We start from the raw sequence: 25,776 nt of genomic DNA, 5'->3' as shown, positions 1-25,776 counted from the left end.
GCATTTGAGTACGACCTGATGTCTTTGCGTAGTTGGCACCTATACTTCGTCTTATGTCAGGTATACGCCCTGATTCGTTCCTTTTGGGGGAACTTCTGATTGATATAATTAGCCTTTGAGTGGCCATTATATTTGAGTCTGCCTTAAACCCTTTGTGAGGTCGTAAGTTGACTTGGGGTCCTTTTGGGGGTCCCCTAGATTGAATTTGTCTGATAATTGGCCTTTGAGTGACAATTATAGTTGAACCATACCTAACCCTGTGTTGGTGTTAGGTTGGTTATTTAGGGTCCTTTTGGAGGACCTTGATTTGAATTGATTGGAATTAACCACTGCGTGGCTGTTATTGTTGAGTCGTTCTAAACTCCGTCTTTGGTATCCAACCTGACATTGTGATGTCCTAGGTCGGGATGCGTAGTGTGAAATGCAAGGTGCTTATGTAATGCTAAAATGATAGTTGTACTCAAAATGTTGATGAGATTCACTCATATTGACTGATGTACTTGGAGGAAAGAAAGAAAAAAAAAGTTATTGATAAAAGCGCTTGAGGATAGCTGTATTCCAAGGTCGGGGAAGCCTATCACCGAGCTGAGTTTTGATCCAATATGCGCCATTTCCAATGACTCTGTTTACAATGTAGGGTCCCTCCCATGTTGGGTCGAGTTTGGCTAGTGCTAAAGTATTTTTGAGGACTAAGTCACCAGCTTGGAAAGATCTTAGGACGACCTTCTTGTTTTAAGAACATTAGATTGTTTGGTGATACCGAGCTAGGGATATTGTGGCAATTTCTCTGCGTTCTTCTAGGAAATCAACTTCTTTTGCCAAGATGTTGTCATTGACTCCTGATTCAACAATGTCAGAACTTGTAGTTGTGATTGTGAGTTCTGATGGTATCACTGCTTCCGTTCCGAAGCAAAGTGTGAAAGGAGATTTATTTGTACTGGATCTAGCTGTTGTTCTGTATGCCCATAGAATGTTTTCTAGTTGCTCTGGCCATTGGTTTTTCTTGTTCTCCAGCTTCTTTTGGAGGTTTTCTTTGATGGCCTTGTTGGTGGCCTCTGCTTGGCCATTGTTTTGTGCATATCTGGGTGTAGAAAATACTTGAGTGATGCGCCATTTTTGTAGAAAATTCTTGACTTAAGTGCCAGCAAATTGCGTTATGTTGTCCATGACTAGGGTGTGAGGTAGACCAAATCTAGTGATAATATTAGTCTAGATGAAGTTGATTACACTGACTTCCTTGACTTAGATTAGTGGGATTGCTTCAACCCACTTGGTGAAGTAATCTGTGGCTGCTAGGACGTATTTCAGCCCTAATTTCTTTTGCGGGATGAATGGTCCCATGATGTCTTGCCCCCACATGTGGAACGGCCATGGGATGGCTATGTTGATCAATTCCCTTGCTGGACTTAGGTGATTGTGGCCAAAAGTTTGACATTGGAGGCATTTAAGAACGTACTTTTTTGCCTCGATATGCATGCCTGGCCAATAATACCCTTGGGCGATTGCTTTGTGTGCCAGTGATCTTGCTCCTGCATGGTTGCCGCATTCACCTTTGTGGATTTCATCGAAAATGAGTTGTCCCTCTCTTGGACTTATGTATCTTAGGAGGGGTCCTTCTGCTGATTTGCGGAACAATCTTCCATTGATCACTGTGTACCTTATGGCTCGGAGTTGGATTACACGAGCATGTTTTGCTTCTGATGGGATCTCACCATGTAAGATGAACTTGAGGAATGGTCCCATCCAAGATTGACTGATTTCTTCTTCAGATGAGGGTTGGAAATATGTGAGGCTGTTGATACTTTCTTTATGGTACGCAGGTCGTTCCAGAATGTCAATGTAGAATGTGGTCCGACATGCCTCTTGTGTTTTGGAGGCTAGGAAAGCCAAGCTATCTGCATGTCTGTTGTCCTCTCGAGGAATATGATCTAAGGAGAACATTTTGAGCATACTTTGCCAAGTTTGCTCCGTTTGTGACATATTCTTTTGTGATCTGCTTGACGATTAGCTGGGAATCACTGTAAGCTTTAAGCTTTGATACTTGTAGTTATTGTGTCATTCGAGCCCACGCGATCAACAACACTTCAGTATTCTCGCTTGTTGGGGCGCTATAAAATCGATTTTTATTGATTTACGTAGAAATTGCTCCCTCGGTGAAGTTAATACTGACTCGACCCACCGCCAATTGTTATTGCATGCGCCATCTACGTGGAGGTGTCATGTGTCTGGGCCTCTGGGGTGGCTTGTTGATGGAGTGATGTGATTGACTCGGGTTCCCTGTTGATATCTTCGACAGGGAAATCTGCCAAGAACTTAGCAACGACCCGGCCTTTGTGAGACGTTCTGGGAACGAACTCGATGTGATGTTCTCTTAGTTATTCAGCCCATTTGGCCATGCGGGCTGTTTTGTTGCTAGAACTCAATACCTATTTAATGGGTACGTCAGTGATGACCTTGATGCTATGAGATTGGAAGTAAGGTCAGAACTTCAGAGCTGAGTAGAGTAAAGAAAGCATAGCTTTCTCCATCGGGGACTAGTGCTTTTTTGCATATGCCAACGTCTTGCTAGTGAAGTAAACCGGCTTCTCGACTCCATCATGCTCTCGAAAGAGAACTGAGTTGATTGCGAAATCGGTTGTTGCAAGGTACAGCCCTAGTGTTTCTCCTTTTTCTGGTTTGGACAGGACGGGTGGAGTTGATAAATAGGCTTTCAGGTCGGCAAAGGCTTTGTGGCACTCGTCTATCCAAGTGAAAGTTGCTCCCTTTTTTAGTATTTGCAGGAATGGTTTGCATTTGTCAGATGCTCTTGAGATGAACCTGTTGAGGACTTAAACCATGCCATATAACTTGTAGATTTGTTACTTTGTGGTTGGTTTTAGCATTTCAAGGAGAGCTCGTATCTGTTCTGGATTTGCTTCAATGCGTCTTTGTGAGACGAGGTAACCTAAGAATTTCCCTGAGGCTACTCTAAATACACATTTGGCTGGGTTGAGCTTCATATTGTTTGGGCGAAGTCGTTCAAAAGCCTCTTGTAGGTGGGAGATGTGATCACCTGCCTTTTCGCTTTTGACCACCATGTCATCTATGTAGACTTCCATAGTGTCTCCTAACAAGTCTTTGGTAGGTCGCTCTTGCGTTCTTCAAGCCGAAAGGTAGGACGTTGTAGCAGAACGTACCTTGCTCCGTTATGAAGGACGTCTTTTCCTGATCTTTCTCTGCTAGTGGTATTTGGTTGTACCCACTGTATGGGTCCATGAATGACAAAAGCTCATGGCCGCAAGTTTGATCTACCAATATGTCGATTCTTGGTAGGGGAAGTCATCCATTTGGGCAAAGCTTGTTGTCGACGTTGGTGAAATCTATGCAGAGTCGTACCTGACCGTTCTTCTTTGGAACAGTTACTATGTTAGCAAGCCAGGTCGGGTACTCGACTTCTCTGATGAATCCCACGTTTTTGAACTTTTCCATCTCTTCATTGATGGCTTTTTGAAACTTGAGTGCTAGCTTCCTAGGTCGCTTGTTTGATAGGCTTTGATGGTTGGATCTACATTTAACTTGTGGCAAGCGTCCGAGGGCCGATTCCCCGCATATCGATATACCGACCAAGCAAAACATCTTTATTGAGAGATAGAAATTTGACAAGCCGCTCCTTTAGCTTGGGGTCTAAGTCACCCTACATATACAAATTTTGGGTTATCGGTTATTGCCCAAATTGACTTTTCTCCGGTTTTGTTTGAGCTTGTTTTCCTTTTGAGCTTTTCGATGCCGCTGGCTGAGGGTCGGATGTTTGAGGATCCCGCCTCTTTGGAACGCCCCTTGGTTTCGACGACACGAGGCTTGGGTGCGAGGTCGTAGTCTTTGACTGATTACATCGGTGAGCTTCTAGTTGGTTGCTTCCGAGCTCCATGATGCCTCTAGGACCGTGATATCGTCGTGGGACCTGGTGTAGGGTTGATGGAATAGCTTGGATTTTGTGGATCCAACGACGCCCTAGAATGGCGGTGTAGACGACGACATCGATAACACCGGCGTGTTGATGTTTTGACCATGTCCTCTTTTTTTCGCCAATGGAGACCGGTAGGATTACGCTCGATGGCATCTGTACGATCTCCGTTGAACCCATAGAGCGGTGCATTGGACTCTATCATCACCGAGTCTGGCAGGTGCATGTCTTTGTAAGTTTGATAAAATAGTATGTCGCATGAGCTCCTTGGATCAATGAGGACTCTTTTGACCGTCCAACCGTTGATATTGATGTGCACTACCAAGGCATCATTGTGAGGTAGGCACACCTTGTCTAGATCTTGTCTAGACGCTGATTGGTGGTGTTGACTAGGGCTGCAACAGTGTTGTGCTCCCCGGCTTCTGTGGTGCCATTGTTGGTGTTGGAGTTGGCATTCTCTCGCATTGTTTGGTTTTCTTGTTGCAAAGTGATGAAGACTTCTTGGAGTGTCTTCATCTGGTCTGCCAATGCCTGTAGGTTGGGCTCCATTGTGGTTTTGCTGACCAGCTTCGTGGGGCTTGAGAAAAGAGTGGTTGCTCTTTTCTTAAGGAAACGAACCGGCAGACGGCGCCAATGTAGATGTTGGTTATTTTGGGACTATGACCTGATGATCTGTTGGATATGAAATGGTTGCACTCTTCTTGGGATAAGAGTTGCCTACGTATCAAGTTTCTCCGGGTAAACTTGAATCAAGCCTTACGTAGTTCATCTCTCTCTATTTATAGATGTGTGTCTGAACCATTATGAATTGCAGATCCACCTTGTATGCTATCTTGATGATTTTCCATTACTCTGATGTTACAAAGTAAATGACTCCTTGATTGTTGCGTTGACTGAGCTCCAAGATTGCGCTAGTTGTTATCCTTCCATGCATGGCTGTAACTGTTCCTGGTAATGACCTGGGTGTTGGGTCGTTGGTACGATCTGATGTTGTGGGACGAGCTGGAGTAAGACGTCCTGCCTTGTGGACACATGCTTTGTAGTGTAGAATGGAGGGTACTTACAATTGGCGTATCGATAATTTCCCTTGCATACATGTTATCGCTTGTATTGGTAGTAAGGGTGATTCCTTTTATGGCTACATTGATGAAAGATATACAGTGATCGCATTTAGGTAATATTGTTACTCATTCTGAATGGTTCTATGCCAAGACATATGCCTGATTCTCCTACTGTTTATCCATGTAGTTCGAAGATTGGTCCTGGTAGACTCAAGAAGAAAAAAATTGAAAGCACCGGTGTGATTCGTTAGTCTGTGATCAGTTTTGATGTTCTCGGCAAACCATTTTTTTTTTGTTATCTTAATTGAGATTTTTAAGTTTGGTATTCTGACATTTATTAATGAGAAATTGATACTCATTGTATACTTTTTATTCAATGTTGGTACTCATTTGAGATTATTCGCTAGTCGGTTTTTTATTTTTTATTTTTTATTTGTTATAAGGGAATTTATATCTTGTGAAAGGATTCATGTTGCAGTTGTAATTAAAAGTGTAACATTCATGTTGCAGTCATAGTTGATAGTGTAACATTCTAATTGACAGTGCAACATTCATGTTGCAGTCGTAATTGAGAGTGTAACATTCATGTTGTAGTCGTAATTGATAGTGCAACATTCTAATTGAGAATGCAACATTCATGTTGCAGTTGTAATTGAGAGTGCAACTTTCTAATTGACAATGCAACATTCATGTTGCAGTCGTAATTGAGAGTGTAACATTCTAATTGAGAGTGCAACATTCATGTTGTAGTTGTAATTGAGAGTGCAACATCCATATTGCAGTGGGATATTATGCATGAGACTTACTTTTGATGTAATGCATGAGACTTAATGCTAGAACCATGCGCGATACTTAATGCTATATACATATATAAAAGAATCTTGGTGGATTTAAACCACCATCCTCTTGGGATTCTTCTCCCAAACGCTCTACCTTTTTGAGATAAAGATCCATTCTTTTTATGTTAACTTCATCACGACAATACTTATAGTACATTTGAATAAAAAATAATAAGTGCACTTTCTATTGTGTATAGTTATTAAGTTCTTTAACATTCGTATATAAGTACATGTAATCTCAATTATTTGATTTCAATGTAACAGTGCAACATCCATGCTGCAGTGGTAATTAACATTGCAACATCCATGTTGCAATGTTAATTAACAATGCAACATTCGTATTGCAGTAGGAGTTGATAGTAATTGACTGTGCAACATCTATGTTGTAGTGGTAATTGATAATACAACATCCATGTTGCAGTGGTAATTGGTAGTGGTTGTTGCAAATGGTAATTGATTGTGCTACATCCATGATGCAATGATAATTGACAGTGCAACATCTATGTTGCAATGGGAGTTAACAATGGTTGATGAAATGGTAATTGACTATACTACATCTATGTTGCAGTAGTAATTGACAGTGCAACATCTATGTTGCAGTGGGAGTTGACAGTTGAAAACAACATGTAAAATCAAACAACAAACATCAACAATTAAGTTTCATGCTCATCTAAGCAAGAAGCAAGTTCATTCAACCAAAACACAAAATAAAACTGAAATTAAACATATATATGAATATTTTAAATTTAGTTCTCACCTTTGTAGTAGTTGGTTGTCTTTTTGTTTCAAGTAAATCTCGGTTTTTATTGCACAAAATCAAAAGAATCTTCATTTCGAATTTCCATATTGCACTTTTCATTTCAATTTGAGGGAACTAGGGTTTGTTTGTTTTTTTTGGATCTATTTAGATTTCTATTTGGGGAAGATAAGGTGAAGGACAAATTTATAATATTACCAAAAAGTCAACCGGGTGGGCTTTTGACATAATTACAAAAGTCCATGTCTTTTATCTATAATTAATATGGAACTATGGCCTTCAGGCCCAATCTCTGGTAGATATATGGATGTAGAATTTTGACCGTTTTTTTTTTCGTTGGAGCACGCGACAGTGATAGTGTCGCGCTATAGTAGGAATGGGGCGGTGTACTGGTCAAAGTCAAAAAAAAATTTGGAACGACATTAGTAGTGGACGCGCGACATTACCATTATTGGGCCGCATCTGCATCCAAAATCACAAATTTGCATCTACAGATGCTGCTAAACAGGTGATAACTCCGGATTTGCTTCCACCTAGAGTTGGTTTTTCGCGAAATTCCGAATTGTAGAAGCAAATTTGAAAATGATACTAACACCTAGAGAGATGCTCTAAGTTCACTTACATACAAAACACAAAACATGGATGTTCCATAATTAACACCCTACTAATTGCATTTTATGTGGAGAAGATTACTCACTTGCAGTTCCTCAGTTCTCTCGATGAAGGTGTTGAATGAGAAGATAACTCTATTGGACTACCTGTCACATGAAAGTGATTTACATTTACGAATTTACCAGATCTCGAGTTCACGGTGGTTGTGGGAGAGATGAGAGTTGAGTTTTTTTATTTTTTATTTTTTATTTTTTTTAAACACACTAAAGAAACATGAATCTGACGGTATGGTAAATTGACAATTTTGTAAATTGTCAGATGGACCCACTGTCAATTTCTGCAGTCATTCTACCACTTGGATGAGATAATCCAAAAGGGACCACATGACTATACGTTTAATAAATTCTAGCATAGGAATTGCCGAACGCCCGAGCCACAACCGGACACATGTGTAAGATTTTTTCTACTCACATATATCAGTAACATGACAGTACTTGCCGACAACTTTGCCATATATATTTACGTTTACTTGAAGAGATTTTGATTATGGCCGGTAATGGGTCCGATAAGAACCAATACCCGATCCGGTCTGGTCTGAATCAATAAAAACGGGTCTAGAAGATGTAGTTAGCATATTGGATCGGTTCTGGATCTTGAAAATCAGAACTAGACTCTTATTGGATTGGTTCTGGATTAAGTATGTACAGAACCGTTATAGGCATGATCCGATTAAAATTTTTAGTCTTATTCTTCGTAATTTTCTTCCACCATATATTTCTATTACCGCAACATTGCAATATTTAAAGTTTCAAAATAAGGTATGCAAAATACATATGTAATATTACGATATGTTTTTTACATAATAAAAATATGGTTTTTATCTAAAGGAAAATTCTCCCTTACAAATTTGGATTTCAAATCATTCAGTATGTCTTTTGGATTTGTGTACTTTGTTTTTGTATTTAGCAAAAAAAAATTATTTAATATTTATATAACGAAAATTAGGATCCAATTATAAAAAACTCGGTTCACCGGGTTGAAATTGAGCTTATTGGTTCGGAACGGATTGGATCCTGAATCAAAAAAAAGTTTTCGGTTCAGTTCTGATTCTCTAACTCAAATATCCGTTCAGGCCGGGTCTGATTCTGGGTCTGTATTGTTGAAAAGCGGATCGATTTTGAATTTGCATATATCCGGACCGATCCAACCCATTGCCAGTCCTAATTTTGATGACTTAATTTTCCGAAATATATTCTAAATTCCACCTTAAAATCCGTACCAACAAACACACTTATAAATCAATTTTTTGTTTATATTTGGAGTATTGAATACACCCATAATTTGAGCTTCATGTTACTTTTAGTATTCACAACTAGTTTTCGAAACAGGTGCCGATATATTAAATTATTCTGATAAATATTAACAACTATGCTGAGCTATGAGATATGAATATTATATTGACCACTTATCCAAATTTCTTGTAGCATGAAAATTCCAAACTCCGTAAAAAGAACGAACCAACTTCGACTTTTTTTTTTTGTCAATTAATATAGAAGTTTGATAAAACTTTTGTGAGAATGCCCAATGAGGCAAGGACTATTTTGAAGCTACTTGAATAGCAAGTCATTCTCGATCATATGAAAAATGATATGGTAAGCACCATTTTCAATTTTCAATTAATTATTCTTTGAGGTTAATTCAATACAGTTCCATCCAATTTTTGATTTCCTGTTAAATATTATTTGAGGTTATTTCGATGCATTTGCAACCAGTTCCCTATTTTCAGTTAATTTTTCTTTGATGATAGTTCCACGCAGTTGCACCCAGTTTTCGACTTCCCGTTAATTATTCTTTGAGGTTAGTTCTCGATACACTTGCATATAGTTTTCAATTTTCCGTTATTTATTATTTAAGGTTAGTTCAATGCATTTGCATTCAGTTTTCAATTTTTCGTTAATTATTCATTGAGGTTAAATCTATGTAGTTGCATCCAATTTTTAATTTCACATTAATTATTCTTTGAGGTTATTTTGATGCATTTGCATCAATTTCCAATTTCTCTGTTAATTATTCTTCGAGGTTAGTTCCATGAAGTTGCATCTAGTTTCCTATTTCATGTTAATTATTATTTGCGGTTAGTTTTTTGTAGTTACATCTAATTTCTGATTTCTCGTTAATAATTCTTTGAGGTTAGTTCAATGTTGTTGTATCCAGTTTTCGATTTTCATTAATTATACTATGAGGTTAGTTCGATATGATGCAGTTGAATCCAATTATTAATTTCCCGTTAATTATTCTTTGAGGCTAGTTCCATGCATTTGCATGTAGTTTCTGATTTTCCGTTATTTATTCTTTCAGGTATGGTTATTAGTTCAATAGTTTCCAAGTTCTTGTTTCTTTTATGAGGTCAGCTCAACACAGTTGCATCCAATTGTTTATTTTCCATTAAATATTTTATGAGGTTAGTTCTATGTATTTGCATTCTGTTTCTGATTTTCTGTTAATTATTCTTTGAGGTTAGTTCGATCAATGCATTTGCGTCCAGTTTATGATTTCACTTTAATTATCATTTGAGGTTAGTTCCATGCATTTGCATTCTATTTTCAATTTCCCGTTAATTATTCTATGAGGTTAGTTTAATGCAATTGCATCTAATTTATGATTTCCCGTTAATTCTTCTTTGAGGTTAGTTACATGTAGTTGCATCCAGTTTTTTTTTTTTTTTTTTTTTTTTTTTAAGGTTAGTTCAATGCATTTGCATCCAGCTCCCAATTTCCCATTAATTCTTATTTGAGGTTACTTTCACATAATTGCATCCAGTTTTCGATTTTCCATTAACAATTCTTTTAGGTTAGTTCAATATTGTTGCATCCAGTTTCTGATATCTCGTTAATTATACTATGAGGTTAGTTCGATACAGTTGCATCCAGTTGTTGATTACGCGTTAATTATTCTTTGATGCTACTTTTATGCATTTGCATACAGTTTTTGATTTCCCGTTAATTACTCTTTGAAGTTAGTTCAATGCAATTGCATCCATTTTTCGATTTTTCGTTCTTATTCTTTGAGGTTAGTTCAATAAATTTCTTCTTAGATTCGATTGTTTTGTTTTGCGGTTTCCTGTTAATTATTCTTTGAGGTAAGTTAAATGTATTTGCATCCAATTTACGATTTTCCGTTAATTTTATTTTGAGGTTAATTAGTTTCACGGAGTTGCATCCGTTTTTTATTTCATGTTAATTATTCGATTTCTGATGTTAATTAGTTTAATGTAGTTGCATCTAGATTCTAGTTAATTATTCTTTGAGGTTTACTCGATTTAGTTGCAATTTAGTTTCCGATTTTCAGTTAATTATTCTTTGAGGTTAGTTCAATGCATTTGCTCTCAATTTCTAATTTTCCCTTAATTAATTTATGACGTTAGTTAAATGCAGTTGGATCTCATTTTTAATTTTCAGTTAATTATTCTGAGGTTAGTTGAATACAGCTGCATCCAGTTTCCGATTTCCCGTTAACTCTTTTTTAGGTTAGTTCAATGCATTTGCATCGAGTTTTCGATTTTATATTAATTTTTTTTAGGCTAGTTCAATGCATTTGTATCTTATTGTCGATTCCCCACAATTTATTATTCTCTGAGGTTAGTTTAATGTAGTTGCACCATGTTTCCGATTTCCCATTAATTATTCTTTGAGGTTAGTTCAATGCATTTGTATTCAGTTACAGATTTCGCGTTAATTATTCTTTAATGTTAGTTTGTTTCGATGCACTTGCATATAGTTCGATTTCTTGTTATTTATTATTTGAGGTTAGCTAAATGCATTTGCATTTAGTTTTTGATTTTCCGTTAATTATTCTTTGCGGTTAAATCTATGCAGTTGCATCTAATTTTTAATTTCATGTTAATTATTATATTCTTTGAGGTTATTTCGATACATTTGCATCCATTTCTAATTTTCCATTAATTATTCTTTGAGGTTAGTTCCATGCAGTTGCATCCAATTTCATATTTTATGTTAATTAGTATTTGGGGTTATTTCCTTCCAGTTGCATCCAATTTTTGATTTCCCGTTAATAATTCTTTGAGGTTAGTTCAATGTTGTTGTATCCAGTTTTCGATTTCTCATTAATTATGCTATGAGGTTAGTTCGATATGATGCAGTTGCATTCAATTATTAATTTCGTGTTAGTTATTTTTTGAGGATAGTTCCATGCATTTGCATGTAGTTTATGATTTTCCGTTATTTATTCTTTGAGGAATGGTTAGTTTAATAGTTTTCAAGTACTTGTTTATTCTTTGAGGTAAGTTTAATACATTTGCATCCAATTTTTGATTTCCCGCGCGTTAATTTTCTTTTGCGATTAATTTGTTTCATGGAGTTGCATCCGTTTTCGATTTCATGTTAATTATTCGATCTCTGATGTTAGGTTCATGCTGTTGCATCTAGATTCTGATTTCCAGTTAATTATTCTTTGAGGTTAGCACAATTTAGTTGCATTCAGTTTCCGATTTTCCGTTAATTATTCTTTCAAGTTAGTTCAATGCATTTGCTCTCAGTTTCCGATTTTCTCTTAATTAATTTATGACGTTAGTTAATTAAATGCAATTGCATCCAATTTTTTTATTTTTCGTTAACTATTCTGAGGTTAGCTAAATGCAGTTGCATCCAGTTTCCGATTTCCCGTTAACTCTTTTTTAGGTTAGTTCAATGCATTCGCATCGAGTTTCCAATTTTCTGTTAATTATTTTTTTAGGTCAGTTCAATGCATTTGCATCCTGTTGCCGATTTCCCGCAATTTATTATTCTCTGAGGTTAGTTCAATGCAGTTGCAACATATTTCTGATTTCTAATTAATTATTCTTTTAGGTTAGTTCAATGTATTTGTATCCAGTTGCCGATTTCGCGTTAATAGTTCTTTAAGGTTAGTTTGTTTCGATACACTTGCATATAGTTTTCGATTTTCCGCTATTTATTATTTGAGGTTAGTTCAATGCATTTCCATTTAGTTTTTTATTTTCCGTTAATTATTCTTTGAGGTTAAATCTATGTAGTTGCATCCAAATTTTAATTTAACGTCAATTATTCTTTGAGGTTATTTCAATACATTTGCATCCATTTCTAATTTTTCATTAATTATTCTTTGAGGTTAGTTCCATGCAGTTGCATCCAGTTTTCGATTTCATGTTAATTATTATTTGGGGTTAGTATCTTGTAGTTACATCTAATTTCTGATTTCCCGTTAACAATTCTCTGAGGTTAGTTCAACGTTGTTCTATCTAGTTTTCGATTTCTCGCTAATTATATTATGAGGTTAGTTCGATATGATGCAGTTGCATCCAATTATTAATTTTGTGGTAATTATTCTTTGAGGCTAGTTCCATGCATTTGCATGTAGTTTCTGATTTCTCGTTATTTATTCTTTGAGGTATGGTTAGTTCAATTGTTTCTGAGTTCTCAGCTCAACACAGTTCCATCCAATATTTTATTTTCCGTTAAATATTCTATGAGGTTAGTTCTATGCATTTGCATTCTGTTTCTAATTTTTCGTTAATTATTCTTTGAGGTTAGTTCGATAAATGCATTTACGTCCAATCCCTACCAACGGAGAGGCTCCAGTTACATCAACACATACATGTCTCCCCTCAGACCAGCTGTAGATCAATACATCCGTAGGCCGAAGTGTAGATCTTCCCTCATTCGGATTAGTGAGAAAATTAACGGGAGCCTCCTTTTTCACTTGTACCCTAGCCCTCCAAAATGCATCACATAAAATATCTCTGACATGATCATGTCGGTATTTGAAACCTAGAAAATGTCTACAATGTGCTGCATGGTCCCCGAAAGCATCTAGTCTACTCTTTTTGCAAACAGGGCATAGACCACCATCAGAGTACAAAAGAATCATGAGACGGTACCGGAGAATAGAACGATACTCCACCGGTGACATACACTGTCCAAGTCCCTCCATCGGAATAGCAAGTAGAAAATCATTTGCGTGTTCCGACTGCAAGCATCCAATGACTGCTTTCTGACGAGCAGATAACACAAACTCCTTCTCAAGACCAGCAACAATCTTACTGTAGAACGCTTCCGCCAAAACTTTTTGTGGTTTTAAGGGGACGGTAGTATTCACAGCCATAGAACTGAGGTCAAAATCGGGCAGACACATACTCAATGCACTGCTAGCAACATCAAGAATCTCATCCAAATGCACTGGCCCACAACTCCTAAGAATGTGGTTCTGAAGCTCAGAAGTCTAACAACGAGAGGTCACAAAAGTAAAAGTAGAGACATCAGTGGCACAATACATACCTAACCCACCAAGACGTACTGGGAGTGTTGATAAACGCCACTGCAAATCACCAAAGTTAGGACCATCAGAAACTACAATACCCTGGAGAGCACTGTGGAGATGCCAATCAAAAGTCTTGGCTGCCTCTTTAAAAAAGGATGGTGGACAAGTGCGAATCATAAAGACCAACTTAGAGAGCTCAGCACAAGCATGTAAGAGAGCTAACTCACACTGTGGATCTTCCAATATAGCTAAATGGTCCATCAAAGTCACAACCTTTTCAACACGCTTGCGAGCAAGGCCCATGACAAAGGATGAATCAGTGCTGACCGCACCTCCAAGCAATCTGACTCCCTGCTGAGGACGGGATAAATCTGAAGGAAAGAGACCAGGAGTGGAGCGTCATGGATCCAGTGATGGCCAAAATATCTTAGTTTTAGCCACATTAAAAACCAGCCTGTAAGAAGGTCCTTCTTCCTAAATCATACCCAAAGCTGTCGCCACCTGTTCTGTATCTCCAATCAGAGTCCCATCATCTAGATACCAAGCCTGTAGCATCAACTAACAACTGGACTGGATCCGCAAAATCAGGGGATGCAACACCAGTGCAAAAAGAAGGGACCCAAAGTGGTCGCCTTCTGACCCCAATGGCCGACCATATGTAGCTATCCCCCATATATAACCTCGCAGGTTGACAATACAAGTACTCAACCCAAGGGGCAATAGCTGGGCAACAGATACGAACCTCTCTCAACATGGTAGTCCTATCAACCATGTTAAAAGCATTCTGAAAATCTACAAGCAACATCGAAAGAGAGGTACTATCATTGTTAGCATACACTATGCGGTTAACAGCGTGCAAAATCGCTTCTGCTCCGCCAGAAACACCAACCCCATATTGAAAATCCTGTAAGTATCCTACCACATCTTGGGAAACTCCTCTCATTGCAATCTTGGAGACTAGCCGACGCCAAACCATCCCCACAGCTATAGGACGAATACTATTATCCAGTTTGAGAAGTGGAGTAAGCGGAGCACTTTCGCGAATGAATTCGCTTAACGGCCGTGGACATCGTCCCCTCAGAACCAAAGATTCACCACAGGGGTCAATGCATCTAGCAAATCATACGATATAGCTGCTGCAGCACCACTTATGGCATCCAACAAATGCTGATCTCGAAGACCATCACGACCACAAGAAGTACCTTTCGGAAATGACCTAATACATGACAATAGGCCGTCTCTCTCTACCACTAAAGGGGGCTTAGCAAAAGGAACAGTCGGTCTTACAGGTGGGTTGTTGCATTGGGTGCTTCTCCTCTAATGCACATATAGTCTCTGTAGTATTGGAGGCAACTCCTAATGATGATAACACTTTAACAACTGCAGCAAAATGTCCATCAACAACTTTCTGTAGGCATCGACGCACATTCTAAGTGGAGGCAGATTTCCTGGTTGGTTGGAATGAAGGAGGCTCTATGACAGACTCTAAAAGACGAAACATTTCGCTAGGCTCATTCCATGTTGTCAAAGCATGGAGAATCTGTTGTTGCTGAAAGTTTTTCCTAGTGCCAGAACGACGTTCCTAACGATTTTGTAGTCAAAAAACTTGCAGAGTGCAACGTGGCAAAAGGAGGAGACGAACCCAAGGCATAACTGAGCTAGGATCAGTTGTAATATCCCAGAGAGCCGATTTCAGTGTACTAGAAAAAGCCAATCGACAAGCATGTGGTATACTTTTCACGGTTCGGAAAGGTATACGAAATGCATCATCCAGTAATTTCTCATTAAGAGAAGAAGGAACAACAAGCGGATCAGGGGTATCACCACCACCCCTCTGTGTCGTGGATGCAAGATCTATAGTGTCGGGCTTAGGAGGCGGCTGTGGTATTCCCACAATGAAACATGGGGATTCTCCATTCTCCATCAAAACAGGTGGTGGTATGGTAACATCTAGATGACGACACAGTATACCAAGTGCGTGGATACCAAGACAACGACCATACATCCATTTGTCTATAGACTTTAAAGAATTCTCCAATAACATATAAAGATCACAATCATCCTTAAGTTCGTCCCGTACCCTATCGATACTCAACTGACAACCTACATGTTGTTTATCAAAATATGTGAGAAAGTAGAGAATAGTAAAACCATTCCTGCTTACCCCATTAGTGCATCCATGACCATCTCGGAAAGGGCAATGAACACGTTTCTTAAGAGGCAGGGCAATAGAACCAGAAGAAACAACATTCTTCTTTCTCATATCCCAATTTTGTCGATAAGTCAGCAAAACCCAAATCCAATCACACAAAACCCAACATAAGCAAATCTCAAATCCTGTCGGCAAAACTACAAACCCGAAACCTCATCCAACCAACAAACAAAACCTAAACCAAAACCCTTTCGGCAGAACAAGGTACCAACCCAAAAAAGTTTATCTTTGACAGCCACAAAAACCAAACAAATGAGTTCACCAAACCAACCCAAACCTAACGAACCTAATACAAGTCATTTCCTACCCCCAAACTAACCCAAATCAGTTGCGGGAGGTAGTGGTTGGGCGTTATGGTGGAGAGTGCGGGTGCGAGTTTTACAGCAGTGGAGACGAAGGTAAGAGATGGTGGTGTGCCAAAGGTGCGGTGAACAACGGTGAAGAAAATGGCGGTGGTTACTTTCACGTAATTGCATTTGCATCCAGTTCCCAATATTCCGTTAATTATTCTTTGAGGTTACTTTCACGTAATTGCATCCAATTTCTAATTTCCCATTAATAATTCTTTGAGGTTAGTTCAATATTGTTGCATGCAGTTTCTGATATCTCATTAATTATACTATGAGGTTAGTTCGATACAGTTGCATCCAGTTGTTGATTTCGCGTTAATTATTCTTTGAAGCTAGTTTTATACATTTGCATCCAGTTTTATATTTTCCGTTAATTATTCTTTGAGGTTAGTTCAATGTAATTGCATCCATTTTTCGATTTTCCATTCTTAATCTTTGAGGTTAGTTCAATACATTTGTTCCTAGATTCGATTGTTTTGTTTTCCAATTTCTCGTTAATTATTATATGAGGTAAGTTTAATGCATTTGCATCCAATTTTTTATTTCCCGTTAATTTTTCTTTGAGGTTAATTAGTTTCACGGAGTTGCATCTATTTTCGATTTCATGTTAATTATTCGATCTCTGATGTTAGTTTTATGTAGTTGCATCTAGATTCTGATTTCCAGTTAATTATTCTTTGAGATTAGCACAATTTAGTTGCATTCAATTTTCGATTTTTCCTTAATTATTCTTTTAGGTTAGTTCAATGCATTTGCTCTCAGTTTTCGATTTTCCATTAATTAATTTATGACGTTAGTTAAATACAGTTGCATCCAATTTTTTATTTTCCGTTAACTATTATGAGGTTAGCTAAATGCAGTTGCATCCAGTTTCTGATTTCCCATTAACTCTTTTTTAGGTTAGTTCAATCCATTTGCATCGAGTTTTCGATTTTATGTTAATTATTTGTTTAGGTCAGTTCAATGTATTTGCATCCTGTTGCCGATTTCCCGCAATTTATTATTCTCTGAGGTTAGTTCAATGCAGTTGCATCATATTTTCGATTTCTCATTAATTATTCTTTGAAGTTAGTTCAATGTATTTGCATCAAGTTGCCGATTTTGTGTTAATTATTCTTTAAGGTTAATTTGTTTCGATGCACTTGCGTATAGTTTTCGATTTTCCGTTATTTATTATTTGAGGTTAGTTCAATGTATTTGCATTCAGTTTTCGACTTTCCTTTAATTATTCTTCAAGGTTAAATCTATGCAATTGCATCCAATTTTTAATTTCATGTTAATTAGTCTTTGAGGTTATTTCAATGTATATGCATCTATTTCCAATTCCCCATTAATTATTCTTTGAAATTAGTTCCAAGCGGTTGCATCTAGTTTCCGATTTCATGTTAATTATTATTTGGGGTTAGTTCCTTGCAGTTGCATCTAATTTTTTATTTTCCGTTAATAATTCTTTGAGGTTAATTCAATGTTGTTGTATCCAGTTTCCGATTTATCGTTAATTATACTATGAGGTTAGTTCGATATGATGCAGTTGCGTCCAATTATTAATTTCACGTTAATTATTCTTTGAGGCTAGTTCCATTCATTTGCATGTAGTTTCTGATTTCCGTTATATATTCTTTGAGGTATGGTTAGTTTAATAGTTTCTGAGTTCTTATTTATTCTGAGAAGTTTTTTTTTTATGGTGCATTATATGAGGTCAGCTCAACACAATTGCATCTAATTGTTTATTTCCTTTAAATATTTTATGAGGTTAGTTCTATGCATTTGCATTCTATTTTTTATTTTCCGTTAATTGTTCTTTAAGTTTAGTTTGATCAATGTATTTGCGTCCAGTTTATGATTTTACTTTAATTATTCTATGAGGCTAGTTCAATGCAATTGCATCATGTTTTCGGTTTCTCTTTAATTGTTAATTATTCTCTGAGATTAGTTCAATGCATTTGTATCTAGTTGCCGATTTTGCATTAATTATTCTTTAAGGTTAGTTTGTTTCGATGTATTTGCACCGAATTTTCAATTTCTCGTTAATTATTCGTTGAGGTTAGTTCAATACATTTGCATCCAGTTTTTAATTTCTCGTTAATTATTCTTTGTGGTTTCATAAATACATTGCATCTAGACCAGTTTCCAATTGCGCGTTAATAATTGTTTGAGGTTAGTTTAACATTTGTATCAAGTTTCCGATTTCCCCTTAATTATCTAAGGTTGTATGTAACAATTGATTATTATGTAGTTTTATTGATTCTTATGTAGTGTCTTTGCAAACATGACATTAAAAAATAATAATAAAAAAATTAAATGAAACATGATTTGCTATATGGTATATGTATACTCTGATATTACAACCTGTAAGATTACTTCTCTCAAGTCCTTACTCTTCTCTCATTTTTCTTCTCTTTTCTTTCCCTCTCTCTCTCTCTCCTTCTCTCCTTTATCTCTTTTTGTATTTCCTAACCTCCCCTTTCTTCCTGTTCGTCGATCTCCCTTTCATATAGTGTCTCTTCGCTCTCCACGTGTCGCAGCAGTTACCTTGCAGTTAGGATTTCGCTCCCTCTTTCCACGTCTCGCGTCGGTTCCAAAACGGTTAGGATATTGCAGATCTGATCCCATGCAGCATGTTCCCCCGTACTATACCGCATCCGGTCCCCTTGTCACCCCTAACCTCTTAAGTCATGAATATGACCACCACAGATGCCCTCTCCCGGTCTTATTGATGGTCCGCGAACAACGATGGGGCTGAAAACTATCATTTCCTCATTCCATATGCCTTTCACGGTATATCTCTCTTCTTTTACACTGTCGTCACATAGTATTTTACTCTGTCATCACATTTTCTTTTTCAAGGCACGTGCTCCACCTTTATTGCCACGTGGAAAAAACGGCGCATGCGTATCAGAACCTGCCTCTTCGAATTTTGAGATTCCACGTGTCTCACTTTCCCCGGTCCCTCTTTCGGTAAATCCCTTTTTGCCCCTGCCTCTTCAAATCCTGCTCAAACTTCTCTCTTCTCTCTTCTCTCAAAACCCCAAAACCCTCACTTTTCTCTTCAGCTTCTATTCCCTTTTTCTCTTCGATTTCCTCTCCACTGTTCTTCCCTCCGGTAGATCTCTCCAGCTCCGTTCGTGTTCTCCAACCTACCTCCGTTGCCTTGGCTACCTCTTACCTCAGGTTTGTTTTCCACCTTTTTTTTTTCTTCCTCTCGTTATTTGTGTTAATCACTTTGGGGTACTGTTTCACCATCTTTCTTCTTTCCTTAAATTGCACTACCTCCTTTTGTGTAAAACTCCTATCTTAGTGCTGATTTCATCATGTCGGGATCGGAATCGGTGGATACTTCCGCCACCAAATCCGATAGATCTAAATCCTCTACCCCCAGATCTAGCAACCATTCCGCGAACCTATCTGAATCCCTGCCTTCTAGCTCAGCCAGTCCAACCGCTATTCTACTTCTGGAAGGGAATCTTCTCTTCCTCCCCCACCGTTCTACTACCGCAGACCTAACTTAGATGCAGTTAAAGCCGCTTATGGCATACCTAATGACGTGGTTCTAGAACGCGAATCTAGCGTCACCCACTTCCCTCACTTGGTAACACTGCGACCTGGCTATCTCGTCGCTACTGTAGGACAGATAGCAGCTAGTTTGCATTTTCCCTTAACTCTTCTTGATGTCGAGGTATGTAACCATTTTAACATTCTGCCATGTCAAGGAATAGGTAACTTCTGGCGTGTTATGTATACCGCCAATCATTACAACGAAACCCACACCCCTAAAATCCAACTCCGCGATATAATCGCTCATTATTATATAAAGAAGAGCACTAAACTTAGGAGTGTGGGATATCAATCCTTTTGTACTCGTCCGCTGAATAAGTTTTTTATTCTCCACATCACCATTTCTGACAAGGTGTGGCACCATTATCCGTTGTATGTGTCTGGGAGTTTTATATCCGCGGACCTTCCTTCGAAAGTTTCTCTGAGGCATCTCCATTTCCTTACAAGTGGTAAGTAAGACATTTTGAGTCGCAGTGTTTCTGTCTAACTTGTTTGTAACTTGTCTTTATTTTTGGTGATCCAGGTTGGAAACCCGATTCGCGATCACAGATATACACCGGCGTTTCTTCAGAGATTTTACCACTGCCTCCCCTCCTCCCTCGTATTCTCGGGCAGCTGCCTCCAAGGCGCAAACTTTTACCACTGACCCCCCTCCTCCCTCGTATTCTCGGGTGGCTGACTGGGAAGACAATTTTGCCAACACTTCCTCTCCTCCCAGTGCTGTGGGTATGGATGTTAACAAATACAAGCTCTGGGACAACGACTCTGATGGCGATGCGCCCATCGAAGTTTCAGATAAGAGTCCTCCCATAAAAAAGGCCAAGACTACTTCTCATCCCAAAGACCGTATATACGACCGAGACTTCGGGGTCTCTCTCCCTCCCCACGCCTTTAGACAGGGATCCAACATCGGCGCCCTTATCATCCGGTCCAAATAAGTCTGGCATCCCCAATTCAAGGCTAGAGATCACGAAGTAACAACCCGCGACTCAGCCCTGGACAACCCAGCTGTCGCATCTTCTTTGTTTTTCGGCTTTCATCTCCCTCGGGACCAAGCCTATGGAGACTCTGGCACGTTCGCGTCACATAGGGCTGCCATTTATACTGGTTGGGAAAAGGTATGTGTGTTATTACTTTTGCCTTTTCATTTCTCTCATACTACATTTGATAACAATCATGTCTCTGCAGCTGAGCCTGGATATTGGTTATGTGGTGTACAGCCTAAACAATACTGTGGAGGCTCTGGATGCTGTGAAGCAGGAGATTAATGGCCCTGATGGCTGGAAAGCTAAGAATGCTAGGCTGGAGAAGGAAAGGCCCAAAAAGACCTCCAGATGGCTGAGGACAAATACCGCAACTATGTAGCGGTTCCAAACTGGAAAGCCAGAAAGAGACAGAGAAACTTGCCTCCCAAGCTGCCTTAGACAAGGCTATGAAGGAAGTCGCAGAACGGTTCTGAAGTCTCGCTGCGAAGAAGATTGCCCGTGAATTGAAGCAGCAGCTTGATGAACTTACTGCAGCTGGCCATCTTCTTCCCCCACCGCCTCCAGTACCTGATACGCCCAATGTAGTCCCATCGTTTGCGGTTCCTGAGACTACTACAGTTGATCTACCTCTTTCCACTCCTAGCGCTGACACCTCCCCTGTTGACTTGGACGATGATAATAGCACCACTGTGGATGAGACGACAAATCTCCCTCAGGAATAAGTGAATGTTGAGAAGCAGTAACTTTTTATGTTGTCTTTCTTTCTTTGCAGTTTACCCTTCGGATGTTTTGTATAACTTTTGTTTGAACAATTTTTTTTTTTTTTGCCTGTGTTTGAACAAATAGCTTTGTGCAGCTGGTCTTAATCAAAGTTGTTTTATATCTCAACCTGCCTTCTAATTTCCTGCATGTTACAATTTCATACTTCACCATTCTTCCTATTCAATCTTTAAGCCATTTAATCTTCCAGAAATTTTATGGCGATTCCCCGTTTCTCAAATGAGGAAGCCATGATGGGCTATCTTTATTTGCCTCAAAGTTGATTCGGACGTAGAGACCGCCAGGCTCCCCTTTTTTTTTTAGTCACCGTGAAGTTTATGGTTGCCCCCTGTTGGATTCGGACACTTCCATGCGCAAGGGCTCAACCCCCTCTCTCTTTTATCAGCTGTGAAGCTAGTTAGGGTTGCCCCCAAGTTGATTTGGACACTCAGTCTACAAATGGCTCATCCCCCTCTCTTTTTTATCAGCTATGAAGTCGGTTAGGGTTGCCCCTAAGTTGATTCGGACACTCACCACCACGAAAGGCTCATCCCCGCTCTCTTTTATCACCTGTGAAGAAGCTGGTTAGGGTTGCCCCCAAGTTGATTCGGACACTCAATCCAGCGGCTCATCCCCGCTATTTTTAGTCAGCCTATGAAGCTGGTTGGGGTTGCCCCCAAGTTGATTCAGACACTCAGTCTGCGAAGGGCTCATCCCCCCCGTTGTTTTTTATCAGCTGTGAAGTTGGTTAGGGTTGCCCCAAGTTGATTCGGACACTCAATCTGCGAAGGGCTCACCCACCCACCCACCCCCCCCCCCCCCCCCCCCCTATTTTTAGTCAGCTGTGAAGCTTGTTGGGGTTGCCCCCAAGTTAATTCAGACACTTAGTCCACAAAGGGCTCATCCACCACTGTTTTTAGTTCGTTGTGAGCCCCCAGGTTGATTCGGACACACAGTCCGCGAAGGGCTCATCTCCCCCTCGTTTTTAGTTCAATGTGAAGCTTGTTGGGGTTGCCCCCAAGTTTGATTCCCTTTAATCCTATTTCATGACACAATTTATGGAAGTGTATCTTTATTTCATAGACATAATAATATTGAATACAAAATATAATTCCGCTATTCACATAGCTCTATATAAATTACTCTACACTTAGAAGACTAAACAAAGACACTAATCATGGAACTTTTTCAACATTCTAATGTTCCATGGCTTCCATATCTTTTCCCCTGTCGTAGTCTGCAATCTATAAGTTCCAGATGTACCCTTCTCCCTGATAACATAGGGTCCTTCCCAGTTTGGACCAAACTTTCCTTCATTTTCTTTCTTGGTGGCAGGGGTAACTCGGTGCAGCACATAGTCACCCAACATAAAGTTTCACTGTTTCACACGTTTATCATACTGTCTCTGTAGAGTCCGATGGTACTCCTCCAACCGAATGTGGGCTATTTCTCTTCTTTCTTCAATGAGATTCAAATCAGCAGATAGTATCCTCTCATTCATTCCTCTTTCAACAGCCTGGGTTCTAGTCATGGACTATATCATCTCCAGTGGTATGACAACTTCTACTCTGTACGCCATTGCGAATGGTGATTCATTAGTGGACGTTCGCGGTGCGGTACGATAAGCCCATAACACGTGATTTAATTCGTCTGCCCATGCACCCTTCCGCTCCTCCAACTTTCTCTTTAAATTATCCATTATGATTTTGTTAGATGTCTCTGCCTGTCCATTCCCTTCAAGATTGTAGGGGGCTGAGAACCCCTGCTTTACCCTAAACGCTTGAAGAAACTCTCGCACTTTTCCCCCTGAGTCCCATTATCCGTGATGATTGTATGTGACATCCCGAACCTACATATGATATTCTCCCACAAGAACTTTTTCACATTTGCTTCCTTAACCTGTTGCAAAGCCACGCCTTCCACCCACTTGGTAAAATAATCAGTAGCGGCCAACATAAATCTCCTTTTACCGCTTGCCATGGGTAAAGGCCCTACAATATCCAGTCCCCACATATCAAGGCTTCAACTTAAGAGCTTCAAAGTAAGGCTTCAACTTAAGAGTTGAAAATATCAAGGCCAAAGCATACTTTTCAATCCTACTGTACCGGGTCTCAGCATCCAGCAGGGTTTTGCTCTGAAAGTAAACTGGCTTCTCTATCTTATCGATCACCTTGACCAGGACTGAACTTATCGCGTACTCGATAACTCTTAGGTACAAATACAACTTTTCTCCTTGCTCCGGACGCGATAGCAAAGGTGCCTTTCCTAGATAAGTCTTCAACTCCTAGAATGCCCCTTCACATTTCGCGATCCAATAGAAATCTGGTGTTTTTCTCAGCAAACGATATAGAGGACGATATTTGTCCGACGACTTGGAAATGAATCTATTGAGTGTCGCGACCCTCCCAACCAACCTTTGTACTTCCTTCACATTCTGTGGGGACGACATTTCAATTAATGACCGAATCTGCTCAGGATTCACTTCTATTCCGCGGTGAGTGACTATGTACCCTAGAAACTTTCCTGAGGTTACCCCAAATGTGCATTTCTCGGGATTGAGTTTCATCTTCTGCTTTCGAAATATTACAAAAGTCTCCTGTAAGCCCTTTAAGTGTTCCTCTTCCAACATGCTCTTTTCCACCATGTCGTCAATGTAGATTTCGATCCCTTTTTAAATCTTTCCTTTGAACATCTTTTCTCCCAACCGCTGAAAGGTAGCCCCTATATTTTTTAAACCAAATGGCATCCTTGTGTAACAATAAGTACCACCCTCCATTACAAAGGTCGTCTTCTCCTGGTCTGGCACAAACATCGCGACCTGATTGTACCCCATGGACGCATCCATGAAGGAAAATAATTTGTAACCTGTCGTTCTGTCTACTAGTTCATCCACTCGGGGCATAAGGTAACAATCTTTCGGGCACTCCTTGTTCACATCTGTGAAGTCGACACACATCCTAACTTTGCCATTCTTTTTCGATACTGCAACCACATTAGACAGCCATTATGTAAACTCTACTTCCCTTATTATGCCAACCCCCTTTAGTCGTATAACCTCTTCGTGAATCCCCTCCGCGTACTTAGGTCTTACACTTCTCATCTTTTGCCTTATCGGCTTAGCATCTTTATTCATATGCAAGTGATGACAGGCATATTCTAGGTCTAAACCCGTGATATCCTCAATCACCCATGCATATATATCTGTATTTTCTGCCAAAAACTACACTAGCTTACTTTTCCATTCCTCCGGCAAGTCAGACCCAACTGATGTAAACTTTTCCCATCTCCCACCCCCAGGTTCACTACTTTAATCTCATCCAAAGTTTTTGGTCCCAACGGAGGCTCCTAAACTTATGTTATCGCTACCTCCTGTAATTGCTATGCTGAATCTTGTTCATGTGATGACCCCTCTCCTTGCTTTCCTCGGACCATTCCCTTTATAGTTACCAGATGGATGTTCTGCGCGGCCACTTGATCCCCCTTTATTTCATACGTCTCCCCATTAGTGGGGAAGTGGATCACCTGGTAAAATGTTGATGGAATGACCTTCATTTCGTGGATCTATCTTCTTCCTATAATTGCATTATATTGGGAACTAGTGTCCACCACCATAAACCGAGTGAATACAGTCGTTGGACTTGCTGTTACTGGTAACACCAATTCCCCCATGGGCTCTGTCATACTGCCGTTGAACCCATATAAATTGGTTTGAGGAGTTTTTAACTGATCTCTACCGATGTTCATCTCCTCCATGGCCCCTTTAAATAGCAAATCCACTGAACTGCCGCAGTCTATCAACACCTTCTTTACCAGATAATTACCCATCGCTATAGTAATCACCAATGCGTCCTCATGCGGTGAAATTACTGACTCCAAGTCTTTTGGGGTGAACATTATGCTTTCCTCTCCCATCGCGGTTCCACTAACTAGTCGCGGTGTGCTCACCACCTTATTCACCTGTTGTAAACTCGTTATCTTTCTTAACTTGTCTCTGTGTGCATTCCTTCCCAGGATTTCTCTACTAAATATGACATTGATAGTACCTAAAATTCTAGCCGGCGTCGGCACTCTCTCTGCCTGACGAACCTCCGCGACAAACTCCCTGAGCATCCCCTTTTCAATCATTCTCTCCACTAACCACTTCAAAACATAACATTCATTAGTAGCATGATTCCTGATTTGATGATACGCGCAGAATGGTTTCCCCTCTATCTCACCTGGTGTACTCCGCGGACCCTCATAAAATTGTTGCCCCTTAATTAAAGGCAAGATTTCCTCTAAGGGCCTGTTGAAAGGAGTCTGTTCTATTTCGCAGTACGGCTTCCTCTCTTGGATATCCCTTCTATTTCGATCCCCAGTCCTCTCTGGACCTCGGTTTTCTCTTCTGTACTATCCTCTCTCTCTTTCT

The 25,776-nt window shown here is 39.5% G+C and overlaps 1 protein-coding gene across 1 annotated transcript; it reads right to left on the bottom strand.

Annotated features, from left to right (window-relative positions):
• Window positions 1–24,929: 24,929 nt before the first annotated feature.
• On the bottom strand, window positions 24,930–25,493 carry LOC147502646 (uncharacterized). Its single transcript, XM_086604580.1, has one exon. It carries the CDS (start codon window positions 25,491–25,493, stop codon window positions 24,930–24,932), a length of 564 nt encoding a protein of 187 aa, XP_086460706.1.
• Window positions 25,494–25,776: the final 283 nt, after the last annotated feature.

The sequence above is a fragment of the Coptis chinensis genome, chromosome 4, assembly GCF_015680905.1.
Source record: "Coptis chinensis isolate HL-2020 chromosome 4, ASM1568090v1, whole genome shotgun sequence".
In the NCBI taxonomy this organism is placed as follows: domain Eukaryota; kingdom Viridiplantae; phylum Streptophyta; class Magnoliopsida; order Ranunculales; family Ranunculaceae; genus Coptis; species Coptis chinensis.
The sequence above is the reverse complement of the archived record's forward strand: the minus strand, read 5'-3'. Positions and strand labels throughout refer to the sequence as shown.